The 26,963-nt window shown below is 38.5% G+C and overlaps 1 protein-coding gene across 1 annotated transcript in view; it reads right to left on the bottom strand.

Annotated features, from left to right (window-relative positions):
- Positions 1–26,663, bottom strand: part of RFX7 (regulatory factor X7) — a 106,105-nt gene extending 79,442 nt beyond the window's left edge. Inside the window, exon 1 of the mRNA XM_016224960.2 lies at positions 26,498–26,663. Coding sequence (XP_016080446.2) covers positions 26,498–26,658 — 161 coding nt within the window. The 5' untranslated portion in view covers positions 26,659–26,663. The remainder of the gene's footprint in view (positions 1–26,497) is intronic.
- Between the last annotated feature and the right edge of the window lie 300 nt (positions 26,664–26,963).

Genomic DNA, 26,963 nt, shown 5'->3' with positions numbered 1-26,963 from the left:
GGGCTCCAGCGCTGCGCAGCAGCTTCAAAGGAACATGGGACATTCGGGGAGGAACGAATTTGCCTAGAATCAGGGTAGGACATGAATGGGCAGCTTTCTCCCAGACAGAAGAGCTGGCAGAGGCCACTGCTCCTTTGATGAGCCCTCCCCCCACAGAGCCAGCAGGCAGGGGCCATATTTGAATCTACAGCAACCCCATACCTTCTGTCCTGCCCTGGTGATTTTCAGAGACCCCTACCCCTCCCTACATGCAAGCTCATCCAAACTGTTTCCAGTGGCTTTTCTATGCAAATGGCCTCTCTTACCTCAGGCTTAGGACTTTCCTAAAATCTCTCAAACAAGCAGCAGCTGGCCTCAGCATAACCCACACCTCTCGATAAGTGGCCCCAGGCCTGGCACTAGCGGCAGCCTGCATTGGTTCATAGCTTGGCCTCTCCTGGACACCTCCAAGCCCAGCACAAGTAGCATCCATCTATGGTTTGCTGTGTAGCTCATGCTGGGTGGCTGTGGGCAGGGTACAGGCAGAGGCTGACTCTGCACCTCTCGGGAGGCCCCAAAGACAGTGCACCTGGTGGTCAGCTTTGACCACGCTGGATTACAACCCTACCACATCCATGAGTGACACACTCAAGGGCACACTTGGTGAACACCAGAGCTCCACTGAAGTAAATCCTGCTCCATGGGGGTGTCTCCAGCACAGCACCTCTTTGGCTGTAGCTGTAGCTGGTCCTCACAGCCGATTGGTCTGGGGGTCAATTCCTCCCAGTGATGCCAATAGCAACCAAGGCTAGTGCACACAGCACACACAGGGGAGTACCTAGGAGGCCCAGCTCAAGTGACTGGGGAGGCTCAGCCACTGGACCCTAAAGGACACCTACTACACAAAGCCACTCTACCAATTCCAGGAGACAAAGCAACTCTTCCTAATACATAGAAACAAACACCAGGAAGCAGCCAAAATGTGGAGGCAAAGAAGCATGTCACAAATGAAAGAATAGAAGAAATCTCCAGAAAAAGAGCTAAATGAAACAGAGCCAAGCAAGCTCCTAGATACAGAGTTCAAAATAATGGTTATAAGAATGCTCAAGGATCTTAGTAAGACTATTAAGGAAACTAGAGAGATCATCAATGAGATAATAAAGTACCAATCAGAAATGAAAGCTACAGTAACTGAAAGGAAGAATAATTTACAGGGGATCAACAGTAGAGTAGAGGACAGTGAGAATCAAATCAGTAATTTGGGATATGAGGAAACAAAAAACACCCAACCAGAAAAGCAAAAAGAAAAAAGAATCCAGAAATATGAAAATAGTGTAAGGAGTCTCTGGGACAACTTCAAGCGGACCAACAATCACATTATGGGGATGCCAGAAAAAGAAAGAGAGCAAAAAATTGAAAACCTATTTGAAAAATTAATGACAGAAACTTCCCCTACCTGGAGAAAGAAATAGACTTACAAGTCTAGGAAGCACAGAGAGTCCCAAGAGGAACCCAAAGAGGCCCACACCAAGATGTATCATAATTAAAATGCCAAAGGTTAAAGGCAAAGAGAGAATCTTAAAAGAAGCAAGAGAAAAGCAGTTAGTTACCTACAAGGGAGCACCCATACGACTGACAGCTGATTTCTCAACTGAAACTTTGCAGGCCAGAAGGGAGTGGCAAGAAATAATCAAAGACATGAAAAGCAGGAACATACAACCAAGATTACTCTACCCAGCAAAGCTATCATTTAGAATTGAAGGTCAGATAAAGAGCTTCACAGATAAAAAGCTAAAGGAGTTCATCACCACCAAACCAGTATTACATGAAATGTTGAAGGGTCTTCTTTAAGAAGAAGCTAATGAACAAAAGAACCTGACAAACCAAATAGAACCAGAGGCATTGAAGCGTGCAATAGACTGTCGTATCAAAGAGGAAAGAGGGAAGGGAAGTGGGAGTGGGGTGGGAAGAGATTAACCAAAGAACTTATATGCATAAGCCATGGACACAGACAATAATGGGTGAAGGCCTGGGGATGGGGTGGGAGCTAGGTGGAGGGGGTCAATGGGAGGGGGGGAATGGGACACCTATAAGAAAGATAAATTTTAAAAAAATGTAAACTATCAACTTCTCATATTGTAAATGTAAGAAAAGCAGACATAACATTTTAATAAATTATATAATTTATTAAAAGAAGAGGGAGGATAAGAAGAGGGAGGATAAGAACAAGAAAGGCAAAAGAAGAGGGAGGATAAGAACAAGAAAGGACAAGACAATAAAAAGGAATGGAGAAAAATTCAGGGAGACAAACTAGGAGGTTCTGAATTATCCACTATAAACACCTTATACTATATTAACATGAGCGCTGTCTGTGAGGAAATACTTCCCTTCACAATTTACTGGAAATGGCCTCGTGTCCTGTTTTAGACTAGATGATCCACATATATAAAATACAAATTTAAATAAGTGGATGTAATAGACCAATGCAGATATTTTGGGGCCCAAGAGAATCTGCCTAAAGTAATGACTAGAAGGAATGGTGAGGAACTGGTGATTAACTATAAAAATTAAGAGGAAGTACAGATGTAGGCCTTCAAAATTAATTATCCAGAGGGAAGTCACCTAGAATCTGAAAGCAAGGAATAGCTTAGGGTAGGGTGACAAACAGATGCATGTCAACTTCCGAGGCAGAACTAGAGAAAAAAAGACAGATGAAAGGAACTGAGAAAGAAAACCCGGGCTTAAATGTGCTAGAAGCAAAGATAGAACAAGAAAGAAATACAGAGAAAAAACTGTAAGTGCCTGCGCATTGGGTTAAGACTTGCTATTTTGTGCAAATGTGTGACCTTGATGTAAATTATCTACTAGTATTCAAGTCTGTACCCAAAGATTTCCTTATCATGATATATGTGATACACAGAATGAAAAACAACAAATAATCGTGCACGTACCATATGATACCCTCCAAAGAGGAAGAGCAGAAAAACAAAACTGCAGCCCCAAAGAAAAGTGGCACCCAGAAGTGGGATGGCAGCAAGAGTGGCAAACCACCAAAGAACAGACGGAAGATTTCTTTCTGTTTGGAGGTTCCTCATATCTGTTTTATATAGGAGAAACTTATTGCAGTTCTGTGTGTGTGTGTGTGTTTAAAAAAAGAACTCTGAAAATCCCTGGGATTTTTTCCCCTCTCCAAGGCAGGGAAAAAAGTGGCAAGAAAGATTCTTTTAAAGAATTGAAATAGACATAAAAGCTTAAATGTATAGTTAAATCTTGAATTCTCTAGGAATGACCTTTAAGAATGAAACCAGATGACCCCAAAATTTAGCCTTAAGGATCACAGCTAAGTCCATAGGTTGTCAATATGTCAGACTTTCCCTCATACTTGGTTTTTATTAAGAAGTCCAGCTGCACTAATCTGACATGTCATAATTTCCAGAGGTTAAAAATAAAAAAGTGTGGCAGTGACACCACATAGTTGTTTTTTCTCCTCTTCTGTATCCCCAGTGAGAAATTATAAAGAAATTTAACAACTCTCTATTAAGAGCACCGAACACTTCTTTACAATAAAGTATTATATTATAAGGCAAGTACACAAACAACACATACTAGTAAAGTCTACATACTAGGGAAAAAGGGAATATGTAGTTGAGTTTCAGGAAAATGTTTCATACTTCAAAACAAAAACAAAACAATTTGAAATTATGCATACTAATTTGAATTCTGATAAAATGGTTTATTTTTGGTAATACTGTCTATATTACCACTAAATTAAACACTGGAAAAGGCTATCTGTAAACTAAAACTTACAATAAGCAACAGATTTATCCTGTTGAAAATGGTACATATCAAGAAAACTTAAGATTTTTAAAAGTTAAAAACAAGTTTGCTATTTTTCTTTATAACTTCTACGCTTAGTAACTTATAACTTAAAACACTACATGAGGGGGTGGACAGTGGAAAGTGGGAGGAAGAATAGAAGGAAAATTGTACCAGATCCTCAAATGAAGTCTAAAAGTACACTAGTTACTGAGTTAGCACACATTCATTCGGCACTGGGGAAAATGTCTATGAGAGATACAATCCCTGTCTTTATGGTTCTGACATTCTAACAGAAAAGACTAAGAAATTATGCAAACAATTTACTACAATTGTAATGCATGGTAACGAATTAGAGCCTAGGAGGAGAGTGATTAAGGACCTAACTTACCTTAAAGATTCAGGAAAGACTCCTTCCTTTTGCAGTTTAGAGCTGTTCTGAAGAATAGTAGAAATTTACTGGGGGTGGGGGTGGGTGTCAGTGTTGGCAGAGTGTGGATCAGGCTAAAGGACAGGAGGTAAAGGAAGGCAGGAACAAGGCCAATTAGAGATCCCAGAATCCTAGAGTACTGAAACCATTATCTAAATGCAATTACTTAAACAAGAGTTTGAGAGTTCAAAAACAGTTATTTACAAAACTGCACTGCAAGAGGAAACCATTAGTAGTAAGGCTACTGGGTTGTTATAATGATAATTATTTGCATGTCTTTAAAATAGAACCTCTATTGCTAATCCATAGTTTCATTCCAGTTATTTAAAATAATTGCATTATATATAAAATATTTTATATTCTAATTCTCACTTTTTACTAATTTAGTTAGGTCATTTATTCCAAATTGCTGATACTTTATTATACTTCAATAAACAGATTATGAACATTTAGTCTCTTTGATGGTAAATCTTTCAAGTGTAGTAATAGCACTTATGATACTGTACTTAATATGCAAGTATGTCCCTCTAATCAGAATCTAATATGTTGCATAATTTTTTATAGCAGGTCTATTTAAAGAAAATGGCAAGTTGTTTATGATTTTTAAAATACTTATTTAAAATTTTTAGAAAATAGAGAACAGTGTAAGGAAATGAAATCACTCATAGCTCACTGCAACATCCTGAGACCACCACTTAACTATTTAGAAGTATTTACTTCATCTTCTACACACACACACACACACCCCTAGTATAAAATGTCAGTAACGCATCACAATCTGTTCTCCCTGTTTCCGCCCTGGCCCCTCTACAGTCTCTTTTCAACATAGCAGCAGCATAGTGAGCCTTTTAAACCACCAGTTGGGTCATGTTACTCCTATGTTCAAAAGCCTTCCAGTGGCTCCCATCTCAGAATGAAAGCCTAAGTCTCAGAGCTTACAAGACCTGCAAGGCCCTACAGAAATCTGCCCCTCCACTACCTCTGGGATCACTGTCACACTCCACCATACTTTTGCCACTTGGTCTCCTGGGGTGGCCTTCTCACAACCTTTGCATTTGCTGTATCTTCAGCCTGGAAAACTCTTCCTTCAAATATCATCCTGGTTCCCTCTATTACAGTACAGCAAGACAGTAATAAGAATCAGAAGTAATCATATAATCTTACAAACGGATGGTGTGTTAAAGTTCTTTGAATTTCATTGTGGTTAAAAAATATCAACCAACAGTTATTGAATACTTACCCTATGCCACATTCTATACTAGATGTTTTATATGAATTATCTCATTTAATCTTCACTACAATCTTATGAGGTAGGCACTATTACTATTTCCATTTTACTGAAAAAGGAAACAACTTCAAAAGGTTGTGTGACTTGGATGGCAAACCCAGGCAATTTCAGAATGCACTATAATGACTTATACCACCCCACTGGACGGTCTCTTTGTGGTTCTGATTATTTTTACTTTAAAACTGTCATATACACAAGGTTTCTAAAATAAAGTAACTCTATTTTGTTAAGTGTTCATGCTTCGCAGAGAAATTTTCTAACCATCTTAAAGAGAAAATTTAAGAAATCAACTCACTGTATAAAAATGTTACAGAAAAATGACAGTTCACATTGTGCTCTATAATTACAAATACGTGAAATAGAAATGTCTGAAAATAATGTGTATCATAGGAAGACACACACAAGTACTCGACCAGTTATGATGAAGCTCAAGGCAATATTCAGGCGATAATTAAGTTTTTTGGCAGTAAGTATCTAAATAGAAGAATATTTTTTGTCACATCTACAGTAATGAAAGCCTGGTCCACAGAGGATAAAGACTACATGAAAGACCTTAGAGAAACAAAAGAAAAAAGAGCTGGGAGCAACTTCATCTTTTAAGTTTCTAGAAACCCATGTCCTATTATTGTTAAGTCTCATCAACATGTAAAACAAAAACTCTCTCTCTTGCTGCCTTTGAACCTTCAGAAAGATATAATTAAATAACTTTTCCATTTCTAATTAATCCAGTCAATATAATTCACTTTTCAACTGCTTTAAAAAGAAATCAAAACATTCTAAAACTAGATCATGGTGATGATTGCCTAACTTTGTAAATATATTGAAAACTATTGAACTGCATGCTTAAAACAGGTGAATTTAATGGTATGTAAATCATTCAAGCCATTAAAAAAAAATCAGAATCTACATAAGAAATGCTAAATAATTACTTATAAAATTAATTCTAAAAAGAGGAAATTACATAGTTTATACACAAAACTGGGTCATTTTCCCTTGAGTTCTTTATAATTTAAGTACCTCATCATTTATTTGCAAAGGTTCTGAAGTATGTTACAAGTAATTGGTTACTAAATGATGAAGTACCAAAGTCTGTGAATTACATACTTGCAGACAACATATAGTTGGGTCTTGTTTTTTGTGTTGTTTTTTAAATATGTTTTATCGATTTCAGAGAGAGGAAGGGAGAGGGAGGGAGAGAGATAGAAACATCAATGATGAGAGAGAATCACTGATCAGTTGCCTCCTATATGCCCCTTATTGGGGATGGAGCCCACAACCCAGGCATATGACCTGACAGGGAATCAAACCTTGACCTCCAGGTTCAGGGATTGATGCTCAGCCACTGAGCAGCACCAGCCAAGTGGGTCTTGTTTGTTTAAATCTATTTTGACAGTAAATGTCATTTGGTATATTTAGAGCATTCACATTTAAAGTGATTATTGATATGATTAGTATGTACTATATTTTTAACTATTTACTATTCGATGTCCTTTTATTCTTTTTTTGGTCTTTTATTTCTGCCTTCTCTGGTTTTACTTGACATTTTATGATTCCTTTTTTCCTACTCTCTTAACATAACAATTATACTTCCTTTTAAAATTGCTTTTAGCCCAGCCGGGAGTGGCTGAGCGTCAACCTAGGATCCAGGCGATTGGGGTTTGATTCCCGGTCAGGGCACATGCCCGGGTTGCAGGCTCAATCCCCAGTTGGGGGCATACAGGAGGCAGCTGATCAGTGACTCTCTCATCACTGATGTTTCCACCTCTCTCTCTCCCTCTCCTTTCCTCTCTCTGAAATCAATAAAAATATATATTTTTAAAAATAAAATAAAATTGCTTTAGTGGTTATTCTAGGGTTTTCAATGTTCTTTTATGACTAATCAAAGTCTACTGTCAAACACTGTACTGCTACACAGTTAGTGCAATGTATGCTCAATTCCTTCCCCCATCCCTTATAGCATGGCTGTCATTCATTTCACTTATCCATAAGCTATAATCACCAAAAGCATTATTTTCAACAAACTTATCTGTTAGGTCAATTAAATATAAGATTTTATCTTCATCTATTCCTTCTCACTCCTCTTTATATATATGAGTCCTAACCTATATCAGTTTCCTTCTCTTTATAGAACTTGTAACATTTCTTGCAAAGCAAGTATACTAGTAATGTTGTTGGTGGAAATCATGTTCTTCCACAGGATCACAAGAAAAGCATTTCAAAGACCCAGGCATGGGAGATGGTGTGGCAAGATTTATTTGAGTAGAAATAAAAGGCTGCCCCTCCTGGGTTTCCAATTTTCCATTTCCATCCTTCCTGCCACGGAAAAAGTCCAATCTTGTCTTCATCAAGGCCAAAACAAAGGCCAATGTCCAGAGTTTCTGTTTCATATTAAAGCTTAGTCCTACTGAGCCCGCATGGTCTGCTGCAGGTTGGTTGGCTGCTAGAACCGCATGGTTAAGTGTTACCAGAGAGGAGAGAAAGAGAGCCCTTCTTTATTCCCTGGGGATTATATCATTTCAGGTTTGGGAAGAACCAGGAGTATTTTCAAAATACCCAATCAGCTTCCCAAGCTTTGGCGGGCTTCTGATGGGTCCACCCCCTAGCCCATGATCCCTTTCCTAGGTTAGACAGGCCTCTTTGGTCAAGGATGTCCCCTTGTGCCATTCTGACTTCTACTGTGCATGTACTTACCTTCCCATGCCCCCAGAATCCAGTAACCATAGGGCAAAACACGGAGGGGTGATAATCCTTAGTAGGGTAATACTGTGATCCTCTAGAGTGTGTGTGTGAAGCTGTAGCTTCCTGGTGAGGCAAACAGGCTCATGCTCCCCAGTTTTATTATACGTCTGACAGCTTAATAATGTCTGACTCCCTTTGTTCCCTCCTTTTATCAATATCTAGCTACCTACGCTAACAGGAACAAATTGCCTCAATTTTTGTTTGTCTTAGAAAGTTTCTCTTGACATACCTTTACGCTCACTGAATCTTTCCTCAGTCATGTCCATCCAGTCTACTGATGAGCCATCAAAGGTGTTGTTCATTTCTGTTACAGTATTTTTGATTCCTAGCATTTCCTTTGGACTTATTAGAGTTTCAAACTCTCTGCTTACACTACCCATCTGTTCTTGCATGTTGTCTACTTTTTTCATTAGAGCCCTTAGCATATCAATCATAGTGATTTTAAATTCAGTCTGATAATTCCAATATCTGTGTCATATCTGGGTCTGGTTCCAATATTTGGTTTACCTCTTCTGATAGTGTCTTTTGCCTTTTAGCATGCCTTGTGATTTTTTTATTAAAAGCCAGAAAACGTTGGGTAAAAGTATCTGAGGTAGTCAGGCCTTTAGGGTGAGGTTTTATGTTTATCTGGCTAGGAGTTAGACTGTTTACTGTTTGCCATAGCTGTGGTGTCTGAGGCTAAAATTTTCTTCAATGGTCTTGTTCTTTTGTATTAATCCTCACCCAAGGATATATATATTTTGTATTGATTTTAGGGGGAGAAAAAAGGGGCGGGGGGGGGAGGCAAAGAGGGGGGGGGGAGAGAGAGGGGGAGAGGGAGGGAGAGAGAGAGAGAGAGAGAGAGAGAGAGAGGGAGAGGGAGAGAGAAACATCAATTGGTTGCCTCTCATATGTGCTGTGACTGGGAATCAAAACCACAACCTAAGTATGTGCCCTGACTGGAAATCGAACCTGCCACCTTTTGGAGTATGGGAGGATGCCCCAAGCAACTGAGCCACCCAGACAGGGCTTTAATGTCCTTGTTTTTGTCTCCCAAGTTCTCTTTGGGAGTCCCCAAAGACTTCTTAAAGTCTGAGTCTATGGTTGTTTTTATCAATAATCCTATTAGTATTACAGGCGCCCTACTGATGTGGTGATAAAGTGGGGGCCGGAGGGATGCTACTGTCCTGTGATTAGGTTTTAGTCCTTTAGTAAGCCAGAATTAGATATTTCCCTTCCCTCACATGGAAGACTAGAGAGGGATGGAGTTGGGTATTTCCCTTTCCCCAGTTGGTGAGGCTCTGGGAAAACCGTTTCCCTTAAAGCAGGCCTTGTTGAAGAGAAGAGAAAGCTCTGGGTTATTTCAAAATGGTTACTTTTCTCCTCCTCCCGTTGCCCCTCACTCTTCCTCCCCCCATGCAGGAAATAGATTTTTCTCTCATCTCAGAGGGATAACCTGGTAGGGCTCCTGGAGGTAAAACTCAGGAAAGTGTGGGGATTTCTCTAAGACTGGGGACATGCTCAAGCTAGCCCACACTGAGCCTTCAGCAATTCATCAATTATAGTTTAAAGTACTACAGCCTATAGTGGCTTTAGCTTTGGGCTTCTGCTCCTGGGCTTTAGTCGTATTTGTAAGCTATGATTCTCTGTATCTGCCAGTCTGTTTCCAGTTTTCCAGGCAACAGTTTTGCCCTGTGACCTCAATTCTCTGATGGATTTAAGAAGAGTTGTTGATTTTCACTTTGTTCAGCATTTTTTCCTTGTGATGACAGGAGTGAGGCCTCCCTAACTCTTTATGTGTCAGACTAGAAACCAAAAGTCAATATACTTTATCATCATCTCTGGGAGGTGAGTTAGGAGTATCCCTGAAATACAACTCTCAATCAGTTTGCATTCTAATATGCTTTACACATAATCCTGGGTTTACCCAAAGGAGAATTACAAGATAATTAATATTAAGCAGGTGATTATCATCCACTGTTTGTCAATAAAAGGGAGTGAAGATTGAGAACCGTTATCTGTACTCTTTGAGTAGTTTTCCCAGCAGTGGGATACGGGAGTCCACAAACTGCTGCCCAAGGGCCAAATCGTGAAAGTAGTGGAACAAATCTCACCAGATCCATTTATTTATATATTGTCTCTGGCTTCTTTCCTGATATAATGGCAGGGTAAAGTAGTTGTAACAGAGACCCTATAACCTACAAAACCAAAAATATTTAAGCCAAAAATATTTACTATCTGGCCCTTTGCAGAAAGAGCTTGCTGACTTCTGATTATACATCCCATACTTCCTTGAACACATGATCACTGGTATTGTGTGTGTGTGTGTGTGTGTGAGATGTCTTTCAATTGCTGACTATGGCTGAGTGCAAAATGACTATGCACCATGTCTTTAATTTTTATTAATCAATTCATGCATCGACTCATTTAATATACAAACACTGAGACTAACGATTCTGGTTTAGAGGAAATCCTGTAAAACGCAGTGTAAATGACGCTATAGCAGAATTTATATTCAAATTAAAATTAAAATAAAGGAGTTAATTAACTCTACCTGAGGTACTCAAGAATTAAGAATACAAAAATTTCGCCATAAAGTTCTTTGGCTTAATATTTGTTTATTAGAAGATATATCCTTTAAGCCAGTGGTTCTCGAACTTCACTATCAGAATCACCCGTCTGGAGGGCTAATAAAACAAGGACTGCTGGTCACACCCCCAGAGTTCCCGTTACAGAAACCTGAGGTTGAGCCCCCCAATTTACATTCTAATAAACTCCTGGGTGATGTATCATATAAATACAATTTTAAGCTAATAGGGTCTTTTATTTTTTTAAATAATTTTTTTTTTTTTTTTAATATATCTTTATTGATTTCAAAGAGAGGAAAGGAAAGGGAAAGAGAGATAGAAACATCAATGATGAGACAGTCATTCATCAGCTGCCTCCTGCATGCCCCCGACTGGGGATCGAGCCCACAACCCGGGCATGTGCCCTGACCGGGAACTGAACCTCGATCTCCTGGATCCTGGGTCAATGTTCAACCACTGAGCCATGCCTGGCCGGGCATCTTTTAAAGAGAATCTATCAAGGTGTTGCACCTCTCTGAAAGAAAGATAACCAGACCAAAATCCAAACAAACAAAAAGGCTCTATGTCAGATAGAAAGCCCCAGCAGACTTGCCTGTTTTATGAACTTGAAATACTTCCGAACCTCAGAATTGTTTCCTATTTAAGTCACTCCCTTCTCATTTCCTAGATAAATCATTCACCTCCCTCCGTTATTTGTCCTTAGCACACAAGTTTCCTTTGCCATCTGGCTTCAGGCTTTGGTCATGACTCAGCAAGTTACCTCAGCCTTATGTCTTGGCTCCTAAAATGAACAGGTCAAACCCTCCACCTGAAAAAGGAGCTACCTCCAGTTCAATGTTAAGGGGGGGGAGTCTTCAAAATTCCAAGTTTATCCCGGGAAATAGGATGGGACACAGACAGTTGACCAGTCCATAAAACCCTAACTAAATGCTACTATATACTTATTCATGAACTATGTAGTCGTGGTCTGCTCAGTATTTTTAAAATAAGGGACACCATGGCTCTTACTTGATACATGCATTATTTTTAAATTTAGATATACAGTGAAAGATATCTGACTAGAACTGGAACTCTAAATAAATGATTACTTTGCCCAGCCAGTGTGGCTCAGCAGTTGAGCAGCTGAGATCCAGCAGATCCTGGTTCGATTGCCAGTCAGGGCACAGGCCCGGGTTGCGAGCTTGATCCCTAGTGGGGGGGTGTGCAGGAGGCAGCAGATCAATGATTCTCTCTCATCATTGGTCTTTCTATCTCTTTCTTTCTCTCCCTTCCTATCTAAAAATAATGAATAAATAAATAAATAAATAAATGATTACTTCCGTTTTACCAATGCAATTAAAAAAAATATCAACTGCTATAAGTCCTCTATTCTGTAAAACACAGTATGAGTTTAAAATTTGTTTTGGGAGAAAATTAGTGCATTAAAAATATCAAATGTAAAAACATTAATATGTAAAAAAAAATTAAGTGCCCCTAAGAATGTGGCAGACAAAAATGATACTAGTACCAGTGCTGGATGAGAAATAGAAAGATTTATAAGGTGTTGCCCCTAGCCTCAAAGAACTTGTTTATTAAAACAGCATTGGAAAGCTTCCAGTCAAGATGGCAGCAGTACCACCAGGTAAATGTGGTGCCGGCATCCTCCTAAAACCACATCAAAAATACAACCAAACTGAACAATCATCATTGAGAACTGCCTGAAATCTAGCTAAACAAAAGTCCTACAACTAAGGATATAAAGAAGAAGCCACACTGAGACTGGTAGGAGGGGCGAAGACACAGAATGGGCTGGTCCACACCCACCGTGGTGGATAAAAACAGGAAGGGATATTTCAGCTGTGGAGGTCACTCAAGAGGAGCAAGCAGTCCCAGGCCCACACCAGGGCCCCCAGCCCAGGGTTCCAGTGCCAGGGAGAAAAGTCTCCATAACTTCTAGCTGTGAAAATCAGTGGGGATCATGGCTGAGTGAGACAGAGGGCTGCTGGAGTCCTAGGCAGTTCCTCTTAAAAGCCCTGCATGCATGGACTTACTCAGACACACTTGCTCTGAGGGGAGAAACTAAAGTGTCTGGCATGAAGGACAGAGCTATAGGGGCTACCTTCTCCCAGACAGAAGTGCTGGCAGAGGGCATTGTTCCTTTTCTGAGCCCTTCTGCAACAGAGCAGATAGGCAGAAGCCATATCTGAGTCTCCATGTGATTCCCTGAGATCACACCCCACCAACTTGGAGGCCCACCCAAACTGTTTCCAGTGGCTTTTCCATACGAATGGCCTGATTTTCCTTTCTTTTTTGTTTTTTAATATATCTTTATTGATTTCAGAGAAAGGAAGAGAGAGAGAGAGAGAGAGACAGAAACATCAATAACGAGAGAGTCACTGATCAGCTGCCCCAGCCCTGCTACTAGCAGTAGCCGGCAGCTGGCCTTGGTTCGTAGCTTGACCTCTCTTGAGCACCTCCTAGAAGGCCCCAGAGCTAGTGCACCCAGTGAACAGCTTCAGACCACTTAAGGTCCCACCCAACCACCTCCACAAATGACACACACAACGGGTGGACTCTCAGCAGGCACCAGAGCCCCCTGAAGTAAGTCCTGCACTGTGGGGCGGGCCTCTGCACAGCTGATCCTCCATAGTGGTGGCAGCCAGTCCTTGCAGCGAATCTGCTTGGGGACAAATTGCTTCCACTGACATGTCAACAGCAATGAAGTCTCAACTACAACAGGAAGGTGGACAAGCCCTGATTGGGGGAGGGGAGTGCGCACCTGGAGTGCCCCACTCAGGTGAACAGGGAGGCTGTGCTACTGGACCCTACAGAACATCTACTACATTAGGCCACTCTACTAAGCCCAGGAGACATAGCAGCTCTACCTAACACACAGAAACAAACACAGGGAGGCTGCCAAAAGGAGGAGGCAAAGAAACATGTCCTAAATGAAAAAATAAAACAAAACTCCAGAAAAAGAACTAAACAAAATGGAGACAAGTGATCTACTAGATGCAGAGTTCAAAACACTGGTTATAAGGATGCTCAATGAACTTAGGGGAAGAATAGCTGAACTTAGTGAGAAGTTCAACTAGCTGAAATGATGAATAATTTACAGGGAACCTGGCTGGGTAGCTCAGTTGATCTGAGTGTTACCCTGCACACCAAAAAGGCTGTGGGTTTGATCCCTGGTCAGGGTGAATACGGGAGGCAACCAGTCAATGTCTTTCTCTCACAGTGGCGTTTCTCTCTCCTTCTTCCTTCCTCTTTTTCTAAAATCAATTTTTAAAAATGCACATATCCTCGGGTGAGGATTAAAAAAACAAACAATAAAATGAGAATAACTTACAGGGAATCAACAGTAAAGTAGGTGAAGCTGAAAATCAAAATAGCAATTTGGAATATAAAGAAGCAAAAAAAAAACACCCAATCAGAACAGCAAAAAGAAAAAAGAATTTAAAAAATGAGGATAGTGCAGGAGTGTATGGGACACTTCAAGCTTCCAATATTCGCATCATGGGGGTCCCAAAAGGAGAAGAGAGCAAGAAATTGAAAACCTATTACAAAAATAATGACTGAAAACTTCCCTAACCTGGTGAAGAAAATAGACATACAAGTCCAGGAAGCACAGAGGGCCCCAAACAGGATGAACTCAAAGAGGCCCACACCAAGACACATCAAATTAAAATGCAAAAGGTTAAAGACAAAGAATCTTAAAAGCAGCAAGAGAAAAGCTGTTAGTTAACTACAAGGGAGCTCCCATAAGACTGTCAGCTCCCATAAGACTGGAGAACATAATAAAGTAGGGCAAAACTTTGCAGGCCAAAAGGGATGGGCAAGAAGTATTCAAAGTGATGAAAAGCAAGGACCTACAACCAAGATTACCTTACTCAGCAAAGCTATCATTTAGAATCAAAGGACATATAAAAAGCTTCTCAGACAAGAAAAACCTAAACGAGTTCATCACCACAAAACCAGTGTTTACATGAAATGTTAAAGGGTCTTCTTTAAGAAAAAAAAGGGTAAAAAATATGAACAATAAAATGGCAATAAATACATACGTGTCAACAATTTAATCTAAAAAAAAAGATAAACAAACAAGCAGAACAGAAACAGACTCATAGATACTGAGAACATTTTGATGGTTGCCAGATGGGAGGTGGTGTGAGGGTTGGGTGAAAAAGATGAAGGGATTAAGAAGTACAAATTCGTAGTAACAGAATAGTCATGTGGATGTAAGGTACAGCATAGGGAATATAGTCAATAATATTCTAATAACTATGTATGGTGTCAGATGGGTATGAGATCTATTAGGATGATCACTTCCTATGCTATATAATGTCTAATCACTGGGGTGTACGCCTGAAACTAATATAATCTTGTATGTCAACTGTAATTGAAAAATAAAAATGATTTAAAAAACAGCACAGTGAAAAATATTAAGAGTGTTTAAGTGCTTAACTGTACAGAACTCACTATACATAAGGTCAGGAAAAGGCCAATTTGGACTAGAGCAGCTAAAGAATGTTTCAAAGTACCATCATTTGAGCTATGACTTAAAAAACGGTTAAAACATGATTAAGTAGGATTTGGAGACAGGGAAGTAGAGATTCCACAAAAGTATGAAGTAGGAATAAAAGCAGAACCACAAAATATAAGGCAGACAGTGAAGTGCCTGCTGGACTAAAGTGGAGTTAAATGGTGGTCAACAGCAAGAAATAGGGTTTGGATTGATTATATCGGGCTAGATTACACAGGACATTGAAACCTGATGGAAATCTTTAGACGTGACATGGTGGACAAGGTGAAACAGTTGTAGGTTTTTAGAAGGGGACTACATGAAATAGGATATTTTAGAAGACTTACTTTGGCAGCAATGTACAGCATAGTTCAATGGTGGGTAGAGGTGGGGGGCAGGAAGGCTGGGGCAGAGAGCAGCAATGTTGCTGCTGTAATAATTCAGGAATGAGATGGTAAAGCACTGAATTATGGTCCTGGAGTGTAAATACAAAAATAAGGAGAAACTTAAATGACAATGCAAACTTGACAACTTGTTAAAATACTAGGCATAGGGCCTGGCCAGCCATGGCTCAGCGGTTGAGCGTCAGCCTAGGATCCAGGAGATCACAGTTCTATCCCCAGTAAGGGCACGTGCCCAGGTTGTAGGCTCGATCCCAAGCTGGGGGTGTGCAGAGGCAGCTGATCAATGACGACTCTCTCATCATTGATGTTTCTTTCTCTCTCTCTCTCCCTTCCTCTCTCTGAAATCAATAAAGATATATTTTAAAAAATAAAAAATAAATAAATAAAGTACTGGGCATGGGGATGAGAGAAAAATCAAACATGAAATCAATATTGCTAGCCTGAGAGAATGAAGGAACAGTGATATCTACTACCAAAAGTAGAACTGGAAATGAAAGCAAATTGAGGTAACAAGGCACCACGGCGCAGAAGGCTTATTGTGAAAATGCCAAGTTTAAGATAACAGCAGTAGCTCCTTGTATTCTGGTGAAAGAATGAGTAAATATAGTTAGATCTGTCTCTTCAGCCCATCTATTTCTTCTTTTTTTTAAAACCTCATCTGAGCATGTGCTTTTATTGATTTTAGATGGGGGGGGGAGAAATACTGATGTAAGAGTTAAACATTGATCAATTGTCTCCCACGTGTGCCCCAACTGGGGAGTGAACCTGCAACCTGGGTATGTGCCCTCCTGATGCGGAATCGAACCCGAGGCCTTTCAGTGTACGGAACAATGCTCCATCCAACTGAGCCACACCAGCCAAGGCCAGCCCATCTATTTTTTTTACTTTAGCCAAGAAGTGAAAAGAGAAAAACAATAGGTGGCTAAGAAATAAGTGTCTGGATATTCACAATGAAAGGGAGCAGGAAAAATAAAATGTTAATCAGAAAGAGGTTCTCATCCTTGCTCATGAAATCCCCAATGCCAAGCAGAGTAGCTGATACAAAGGCAGCTCTCAAAAAGGAATGAATGAGATTTTTCAAAAGTGCGAAGGAATCATAGTGACAAGAAGAAACGTTAGAGACACAACGAAAGATAAAGACTGAAAAGGGGCCACTGAGTTGGCAAGAAAAGCAGGAAGCAAGACTGCAAGAGTTAAAAAAGACAAGAGCAGAGAGAAGATCTACCAGAGTGTGTGGGTGGAAGGCTGGTGGACAGACGTCAGCTAAAAGAGCAGCAGGGTAGACGAGGTCATTATTTTACTTGTATGGATATTTTTCCAAACTAAAAATAACACTTGCTCGTTCACAAAAATTTGAAGAACATAATAAAGTAGGGTAAAAAATATCATACCTTGTTCTATCATCTAAGTGCAAACACAGTTAACACTTTTAAGATGTATGTTCAAACCTACTCCACCAAAAATATGAGTGGGGTTACATAAGGTACAACAGGATAGAATGAGAGACTGGAGGGGAGGGAAAGGAACAAAGAAAACAGCAAAACCCAGGACAAGATCAGCTAGCAATGGCTACTATGGTTCTTCAATCTTTTTCTTAGCAGTCAAAAAAGTAGTACTTTTCTGCTTCATTTATTTTTTATTATTGACAGTAAAGATTTTTGCACATCTGTTAACTATTTATATTTCATCTTATAAAATGAATATTTACAATATTCAGTCATTTACCTAATGACATTTTTTTCTCAGCACTATGAATGAGCTCTTTAGGTCATTGAGAGATCAACTCTGTTTTACCGCAAAAACTTTTGCCTCCAAGGTTGTTTCCTGCTGCTTTAAGGACGTCATAAGAATGTATAAAGTCACAGGAAAAGCAGCTGGTGGAAAAGGACTGTTTGATGACGCTGACAGAAACAGAGTATGTGTTAGAACAAGTTCCACAAACACATGAAAAGAGATGAATTCAAAAGGGGAAAACTAACTGCCTCTGATAATAGAAAAGTACATAGATAGGAGCCACAGGTGCCGAAATACAGGAGTGGAGATATGGGCTGAATGAGATCCATGAGGGACCCCACACCAAATATTCTGATCCCCTTCATGAAGTGGCCGTCCTTCACTAAGAGTCAATTCAGGGTACCTAGCCCTCTTCCAAGACTGCTGTAGCAGCAGCTCCTGGTCCTCTGTCCCAGTTCCCACCCACCTTTGTACATTAAAATGTAGGTAAGAGGACTGTAAATAGGAGAAACCCCACTCCTCAGGCAAATTTTGCCCTAAGCTATTTTTCTCTAATTATTCTCATTACTAACAAGGTTTACTGTTATCAACAATTCTCAATATCATTCCTGCTAGAGGGAATAAAGACTTTTCAGTAAGCAAACTGATTAATGTACTTGGATCCACAGCCCATCCCAATTTTTTGTTAAGGCCACCATCTTGAATTTTGCCAATAAAAATATTATGTCCTCAACCGAATCCCTCTCTCTTCTAATTCTGTACTTGTTTATACCACTGATTGCACCATCAATGCATTTAATAAAATCCTTCTTTTGTTAGATTCAATTGATGATGCATACAACTACCACAGAAGGGATAACTGCTTTAAAGGTAGAGAAAGTGTCTCACTACCTTTTTTTAAAAAAATTTTTTTATTGATTTCAGAGAGAGGGAAAGAGAGATAGAAATATCAAGGATGAGAGTCATTGATTGGCTGCCTCCTGCACACATCCTGCTGGGGATCAAGCCCACAAGCTGGGCATGTGCCCTGAACCAGAATCGAACCTCAGTCTCCTACATCATAGGGTGATGCTCAACAGCTGAGCCACGCCAGCTGGGTGAGTGTCTTTTTAATTTTCCTATGCCTCTATGTAGTAGACATTAAAATACAAATGTACTAAATTCAGTTTCCAATGACCATTATATTCTGTAAATTCAGGATTAGTCTTTACTTTCTCATTCTTTAAAACGTGTGGGTACAGGATTTGGCCAAACACTTCTTGCTAATATCTTCTTTCAGAAAAAGGGATCATGCATTTACTAATCTGACAGTTAAATTTTAGATATATATTTATATTTTTTATATATACATATATGTGCATTTAATAGATTTAATGACTGCAATCAAAGGGAAGTTATTCACTTACATTAACTTAAATTTATCTTGTTCAAATAAATTTCCCAAGCTCCCAGAAGCACCAACTTTACTGCAAGCCAGATGTCACTCTTATCCAATTAAATTTTTTAAATTTCATACCTACTGTAAAAACAATGGCAAGTTCTTGGTTATGCCATAATATTTTATTTTCATATTGTAAATTACTTATTATGTAGTGACTGTTTTATTTCTGGCATATTCCGTCTCTGAATTCCTATGAACTTTACATATTAGAAATGTTTACATAGGGAATGTTTCATTAATTCAGTAAAAATTCACTAAAGTAGACTTATCTCAGATAAGGCCAGTCTACATTACTGAAGAAAAAAATTAATTTACACAACTCAGATCATTGTTCCCTGGTAGTTGGGCAAGTTTCACTCAAGCAGTGGCACATGAGCTGGGTCTTAAAGTTAGACACTTGTATCAGTAGAAAAAAGAAAAAGGTTTTTAAGGTAGCAGGTAAAAAAACCAGCACAGGCATAATTAGAGAAACAAGATAATGAAAGCAAAGAAAAAGGGTTATGATAGTGCAAACTGAAGTAGCCACTTAATACAGTAATCCCCTATTCTCATCTTATAGCTACTTGACAATACCAGGTGATCAAAGTATGAAAGTAATTAAAAAAAAGAAAAAAAAGAATATAAGTAGAAAAAGGCCTGTATCTTAAATTTAGATATCATAAATGTAAATGCCATAGCCCTAGGGACTAATACCCTCTAAGATAACCAATAGTTCTGATGCTTTACCTATAATACAGCTCAAATTCTAAAAATTACAGATTTCAGAAAGAAAGGGGGAGTTAATCATGTACTACCATCGCTTCCTATCCCCACACCCTTGGTAAGCACCACTAATGAAGCAGATTTAGCATTCAAATTCAAGTGAATTTGTTAATCTTGTGTTGAATGAGTAAGAAAGTACCTTTTGCCACATGAACCCTTGCTATCCAAACCCAGAATATGAATGGATTCAGGTAAAAAAAAATTAAAATTAAAAAAAAAAATTAAGGCTATTTGGAGGAGATGGTATTTCATACCATATGGATCCTTGTCTCCCAAAATTCCAAGACATAACAGATTGCAATCTGTCACTGTGACCTCTCACTCTTTGAATTCAGAAACCAAATAAAGATTCAAGAAGCAAGGGATATCTGTGTTTTCAATTTGTTCTATGATATGACAAATACAAAACCTCACCTCCCACACAACTTTTTATAATATACATAGAAGCTACCATAATAGATGCCTGAAAGAGGTACTCTGTACATAATTAACCAAACCTCGTTGTTTTCCTCTTATACACTGGAGGCACATAAGCCATTAAGCAGAAAAAAGTGAATGTCTCAAGAAAAAAATTAAATGTTTTAGTTTTTTATTCATGCGGGTTAAAGGTAAGTGTTAACTATCTTAATCTCATAGTCAGCAATCAAGTGCATTAAGGATTCAGAGTTTATTGTTCCATGTTTACTATGCTGCCCAGCGCAGGAAGATTCTTCTTCCTACTGGTCCATGCTGCTCATCTTGAACCTGAACTCTCAGGACCCTTGAGTAAGAAGAGAAAGCAACTAGATACAGAGAGACTGGATACAGAGAGAATGCTAAATCTGATTTATTAGTGATGCTTACCAAGGACATGGGGATAGGAAGTGATGGAGGAAAAGGAGGCACTGGGTAAGAGTGGTCTAGTTTGGTCAGAGATATGGAGTAGTAACCATCTTATTGTCTTGTCTTGAGTGTACTTACAAAGAACACTCTGTCACAACTACACATTAAAACATCTACCCTAGATGAACAAAAGTTGTGAAGCTCAATCCTGCCCTAAATTATTCTGAAAAGGATACACATCTTTCTTATTTATATAACTAAATTTACAACATAACATTCACCTGCCTTAAAATATAAGTTATTACTATAGGAAAAAGTTCCTCTGTGAGGTGCTTATAAGAATTGAGCACCTGTTTATAAACAAAGCAAGCACACAAATAACCCCCAGTGCAATCTCTCAACTAGCAGCTAGTAAACTTCCCAACAACAAGGATTACTGCATAGCCTTACATATATTTTTGCATAATCAACAACTCCTCTTAGGATACTTTAAATGTAATACATGCCCAATAAATATTTGCAGACTGAATTTCACATAAAAGAGCTCTTACACAAGGTAACAATAAATGAGTAACACCTTCAGGTAGTCTTCCAGGGCTTCCCAAGGGAAGACTGACAAATGCTAATAATCGGTCCATTGAAAATGTTCTAGTGATTGCCTGTGATTAGTTAATGCTGTTAGTTTTCACTGTGCTTATGGTATACTTTATTATTGCTGTCAATATTAATTTAGTAACAAGAGTTATAATTTAACCTAAAGGAACTTGTAAGGTCCACTACTAACATAAACCTTTCATTTTCTAGACAAGGAAACTAAGGTCTACTTTTCCCGCAATTAACACTCTGGCACTTGTCACCTCGTTCCCTGGTCCCCTAACCGAATAAGAGAGATGTTTTATTGCACATTTTTGCCTAGGTTGATATTACAAGTGAAGAACATTCCTCAAATGCCAGTCGCTAGCATAGTACTTCACATATAGCAGGTACTCAGGCGAACACTTACACAATGATCTTGCAAAAAGTGCTCATATTAGAGTAACTGTCAATGTTCATTTGAATTATTTTCATTTGTACACTTTTAATGTACATTATTTGTCTAATATGAAAAGTGATTAGACATAAGTTTTTATTCAAAGCATGTTCCGTAACAAATGAGACACTTCTGTCTTTTCTACCACTGTGAAGCTCATTTTCCCCAGTAAGACCAAAAACTAATAGTGATACAGAAACTAAATCAGTTCTGTACATAACATCATTAAAGACAACTCCCAATGGGGAGAGCAAATTGGTCCATTATTTACAAGCACACACCTGTTGCCTAAGCTAAACAAGACCATAAAGTCAAGGGGCTTGAAATTGCTTAACTTGCTTTTCTGATCAATAGAGAAGACGATTTCATCAGTTTCATATCATAGAGGAGAACAAGGCACTGCCTTCTTTCTGGAATCAGAAACACTTAGTGTTGGGATGCAACCATCACAGCTGGCCTCAATATAGACAAGCAAAAAGCACCCTAAGTCTTTGGTGTGCTTGGTATGTAAGACTCAATTCAGGGCAGATAGCATGTCAATCAACGAATGGAAAATATATGAAAGCCAGTTGATGTACCAGTCAGTCTCAAACTTTAAAGCAAAATAAAGACCATGGGCTACCGTTAAAGTAAACTACAGTTAGGAGCTTTATAGTAAATGTTTCCCACTGCAGTTGAAGAAACAATAACTTTCTCAAACAGAGCTAATAAACTGCCTCACCCAGAACCAAGGACAAAACTACTAAGTTCTTGGACAGGGGACAAAGATTAGGACTAATATGGAATCACTACGTAAACCTTAGGATAATCATACTTTGCTCATTGTAAATGAGAAATAAGACAGTTAAACAAAAGTGCTCAATTTGGGATTAAATTAGAATTTAGATAGCATCCAAAATGGTCCACATATGTAATTCTACTTTGATTATAATTGTAAATCTAAAATCTACCAGATTCAGAAGTCTGTATGACTTACAGACTAAATAAAGACAAGGAGCTCTGGTCTCTGTACTGCTTCCAGGGTCTAATAATGAATCAGAGGAATCCTATAGTTTACCTGTCATTCTATTTACCTGTTTCCACAAAGTGGATAGAACAATGACACATCTTATAAGACTGTTTTAAGAAATGGTTTACAAGGTCTTACTTGAAAAGAGTCACATAAATGAAAATGATTAATAACCACTAATTCTTTTAAGAATCCCTGAATGTGTTTGTTGAGTAAATACAGTATTAGAACATTATCTATAATAAAACATCAGGGTTTCTTTTGAATTTCTAGGAAAAGGTTTGTAGTCTATTCCTTATATCCTAATTAAAGATATGTTAATTGCTCCCACCCATGTAGGCATGATTATTCTTAAAAATAACTAATCACAAACAGGCAGAAGAGAATGCAAATACAGTTTTTTCTATTCTATTTTTTCCACAGCAATTTTATTCTATCAGGATTTCAAGTAAAACTGCTTCAAAGAGAAAAAGAAGCTCTTCAAAATTTTGTTTTGTTTAAACTAAATACAGCATTTTTAAAAATGCTGTGATGACACTTGGAGAGAAGAGGAAAGAAAAACTTGCCTTGGTATTCTTTTTTTGGGTAACCAAAGAGGGGTGCAAGGTAAGTTAGAAAAGTTAGTTAACAGTGAGATTAGGTTGTGGCTTTGTTTTAGGTTGTCACTGTGAGTCTTCATTTACAAAAAAGACATGGGTTACTAGTTGTTTTTTTAAATGAAAAGTTTATATTATAATTCTATTGTTTAGAAAATACACATAACATTCTTACAGCATATTCAGTATTAAACACACCTCTGCAAATAAATCTCCTTTCAAGCGAGTAGTGTAAGTGATCTGGACCCTTTGTCTATGGAGTAGGAATGAGGAAGGTCAAGAAAGGTGCATGCAGGCTTGTTAGGACGTCAGTTGAAGGTACTCACACATATGTTATACAAATATTACACCACTATCGAGTTAGCAGCATCTTCATTTTCTAGAGCTATCTTAAAAAGACGTATTTCCAGTTCTTGAGAAATACAGTTTCTGATCTCATTAAGTACCATAATTTCAAGTTTGAATAATCTTTTTTTTTTTCAAAGACTCATCTGATGCTTGAAATTATCATGGGCATGCTTTTATCAAACAGCATTTTAGTTTAACAAAAAATAAATAATTATGAACTGAGATAACAAATAACTCATTGTTCAGCTAAAGGCCTACATCACATACTATATTTATATTTGCAGAATAGAAGAACAAGTACAGGCATGTTTGTGATCTGCAAATCCAGTATACTCCGGGATCAACCTAAATGCAAAACCCATTTAATAATTTTTAAATGCCACATTCCTGTTTAATGTAATTTTAAATTCTCATTAATAATGTTACCAAAGATTGATATAGGAAGTAATAAAACTGATAATCTCTCAGAATATTATCAGGTGACTAAAAAAAAAATTGGTAAGAAGGCATTGTTGCCTCAAGCAATGTAAAATGAGACACCTAAAGAACTGCAATCTTATCTATTAAAAATGATTTTAACATATATATTGGGTGTTCCAAAAAATGTATACACACACATTGAATAATCATAAAGGCAGTGTTTATTAAAATACATTTCATTTTCAAAACTGAGCTATCAGCTGTTAAAGTGTATTTACATTTTTCGGGACATCCTATTTCTTGGAAGATGGTATTGAAAGTACTTCACGTTTAATGTCTTTATTTTATATAGTTACTTGATGAATACTATAAATCCAGTCTTGTGGAGCATCGGATATGAGACTGTATATTAAGTATATCCACTAATGTTGTTTATGATCACTAATGTTTTTCTGAGGTTTTAAATACAAGAAACAATTTTTGCGAGTAGGATTGCTAAAGTTGAAAATTAAATGCCAGTAAATGTGCCATTATAATTTAAAAATAAAGATTAAAATTGTACATTTGGGAATTAAGGTGTTTGTTGCCTATTATTTTTTCAGAGCAAGTACCTAAAACTAAAGTACACTCTGCTTCAGGATAAGTTTTCTCACATTAAAGTCAATGCAGTTCAGTAGTAATGGATGTGTAAACATAAATTATCAATGAAAGAATAACTAAATCACATGATTTACCAAAAAGAGCACTCCACTATCATTATTATTCAAACACTTCAGTCAGTTGCCTATACAACTTACTCTTATTTTAAAAACATAAAATAAAGGTTCCTTTCCCCCTACTGTCCTCATAATAAATTAAAATATACATTACTAATTCAACTTTTTAAATATGTCTTTCTTAAAAGATTTTAGTGCTTTTGTTATCAGAGAAATTACAACAGTATCACTTTTAATGTGGATGTCCCTTACCTGCATGTAAAAACCAAAGTGCTTAAATTCAATTTAATGATGATTTCACGGACACTTAGGTTACTTCAAGTTAATAGGGGGTAAAAACACTCTGGTTTCTGGTAAGCAAGAGCTTAACCATCTCTTCCTTTAAATTACAGCTTTAAAAAGGGGGTGAGGGTAGCCATTGAAGAATAAAGCCTCTTTCTCTGTCACACAGTCACATACTCATACTCACACACACACACACACACACACACACACACACACACAATTTTCCTGACCTATTCAAGTTGCCACAACATGACTATTGACAAAAGTAAAAAAAATTACCTTTAAAATATTTAAACTTCATTTTCAAATTAAAACTGAAAGCAAGATACTCAGCTGCCAACTACTGTTAGTACTATAAAACTATTAAAGCCTGCACTGACCTACTTCATATTAGCATCATGACAATATGGATGCACACCAGGAAAATAATGAAAATCACTACATAACAAACCATAATTTTATATTTTAAAAATTGTCACTGTTTTTAAATGTGTAAATATTGTACTGCAATGTAAGTTATTTTATGATACATTTATTTTTAAATTGCAATATAAAAGGAGGGTTGATGTTTTAGTAGTCATATTCAATGATGGACATGCGAGATTTCATTTTTAAAATCAGAGCTTTTTTATACCACATTTAATTCTATTTTTAAACTTCTATTAAAAGTAGTCTCTTAGACCAAATTCCAAATATTGCTTTCCATTTTTAAAATAGCACTACAGTTTTTAAAAGATGTCAGTTAATGAAGAATCCTACAAAAAGAAGGCAGGCAAGTTCATGTTCGAAGAATATTTGCAATGGCTCTAAAAGAATAGACTTAACTCAGTGTATTTAATTATTAAAAGACTGCCACCAGTCTTACAGAGTTTAATCTAATGCAGAAATATTGGAAATTCTCACACAAAAAAGTACAGGAATAGGAAAAGATATTTCATCTCTGGTTTGTAAAAAAGACACACAAAATGGTACAACACTGAAATTAAAGATATCTTTTTAAATTAAAAAGTCACTTTACAGTGTTAACTACCACCTTAAAATATCTTATACTAAAAAAGCCCTTTCTTCACAATCAATGCAAAGAATGAACTCTTCTGGAACAGAAATTTAGTCTCAGAATAAAGAAGGCAAAAACATTCAGAAACAGCTAAACCAACCGAAAGGAAGAGACAGGTTTTGTGCTGCCTATTAATATTCCTACGCACAATGTCTGTTTGGTGAAAATGCACAATACACTTCTTCCTCCCTGTATGATTGCAAAAAGGAGTAAACACATTTCACATTCCTCAGTCCCAAATTCATGCTATCCTCACGCAAGATGACTTAATTTCGACCTATATTCCTCTTACAACAAAGTGAAAACCACAAATAACTTGTTTATCTGCACTCACAATTGAGGAGGGGGGTAAAAGCATTTTGGGGCTAAGAAGACCAAGGGCTGGTGCAAATTTCCCACACCTCCAGGCGCCCTATAAATATGCATCTGACCCTGGATACCCACATTCAATGAATGCATCAGCCTGCTCCTCCGCTCCCCGCCCGCCGCCCCCCACCCCCTTTGCAGCAGAAATGTGCCTGGGCTTTTTTACCCCAGCGATGGTGGATCCTCTTACCAGATGGAGTTCTTGATCTCGTGTTGCAGCGCGCTGGCCTCTGTCCCTGGCAGCCCAGGCACAAGGGCTGGCAGAGCCACCCCGGGGTTGGGGGTGCTGGGGGGAAGCTGCTGATGGGCATCAGGCTGCTGTGGTGGCGGCTGTTGTTGTTCCTCTGCCATCGTTGCTGGAGGGGTGGGAGGGAGGGAGGGAAGATGGGGGCGCGGGGAAGGGTGAGGGAAGAGACGGGGAGGGGAGGTCGAAGGGGGAGAGAAGGAGGAGGGGGGAGGGGAAGAGGAGGAGGAGGAGGAGGAAGGAAGCTGGATAAGCTAGGCCTTTACCCCAGGGCTCGAGTGAGTCGCTTTCGCCTGCCGCCTGGGGGACATCACCGGGGAGACCGAGAAGCTCCTTACGGCCGGGGCGCTTCACCGCGGGAGAGGCATGGCGGCGCCCCTCAGCCCCCCGCCGCCGCCTCCTCCCGTCAGCG

Source organism: Miniopterus natalensis, chromosome 1 (assembly GCF_054644295.1).
Source record: "Miniopterus natalensis isolate mMinNat1 chromosome 1, mMinNat1.hap1, whole genome shotgun sequence".
In the NCBI taxonomy this organism is placed as follows: domain Eukaryota; kingdom Metazoa; phylum Chordata; class Mammalia; order Chiroptera; family Miniopteridae; genus Miniopterus; species Miniopterus natalensis.
Note: the sequence above shows the minus strand (reverse complement) of the source record. Positions and strands in the feature narration are given on the sequence as shown.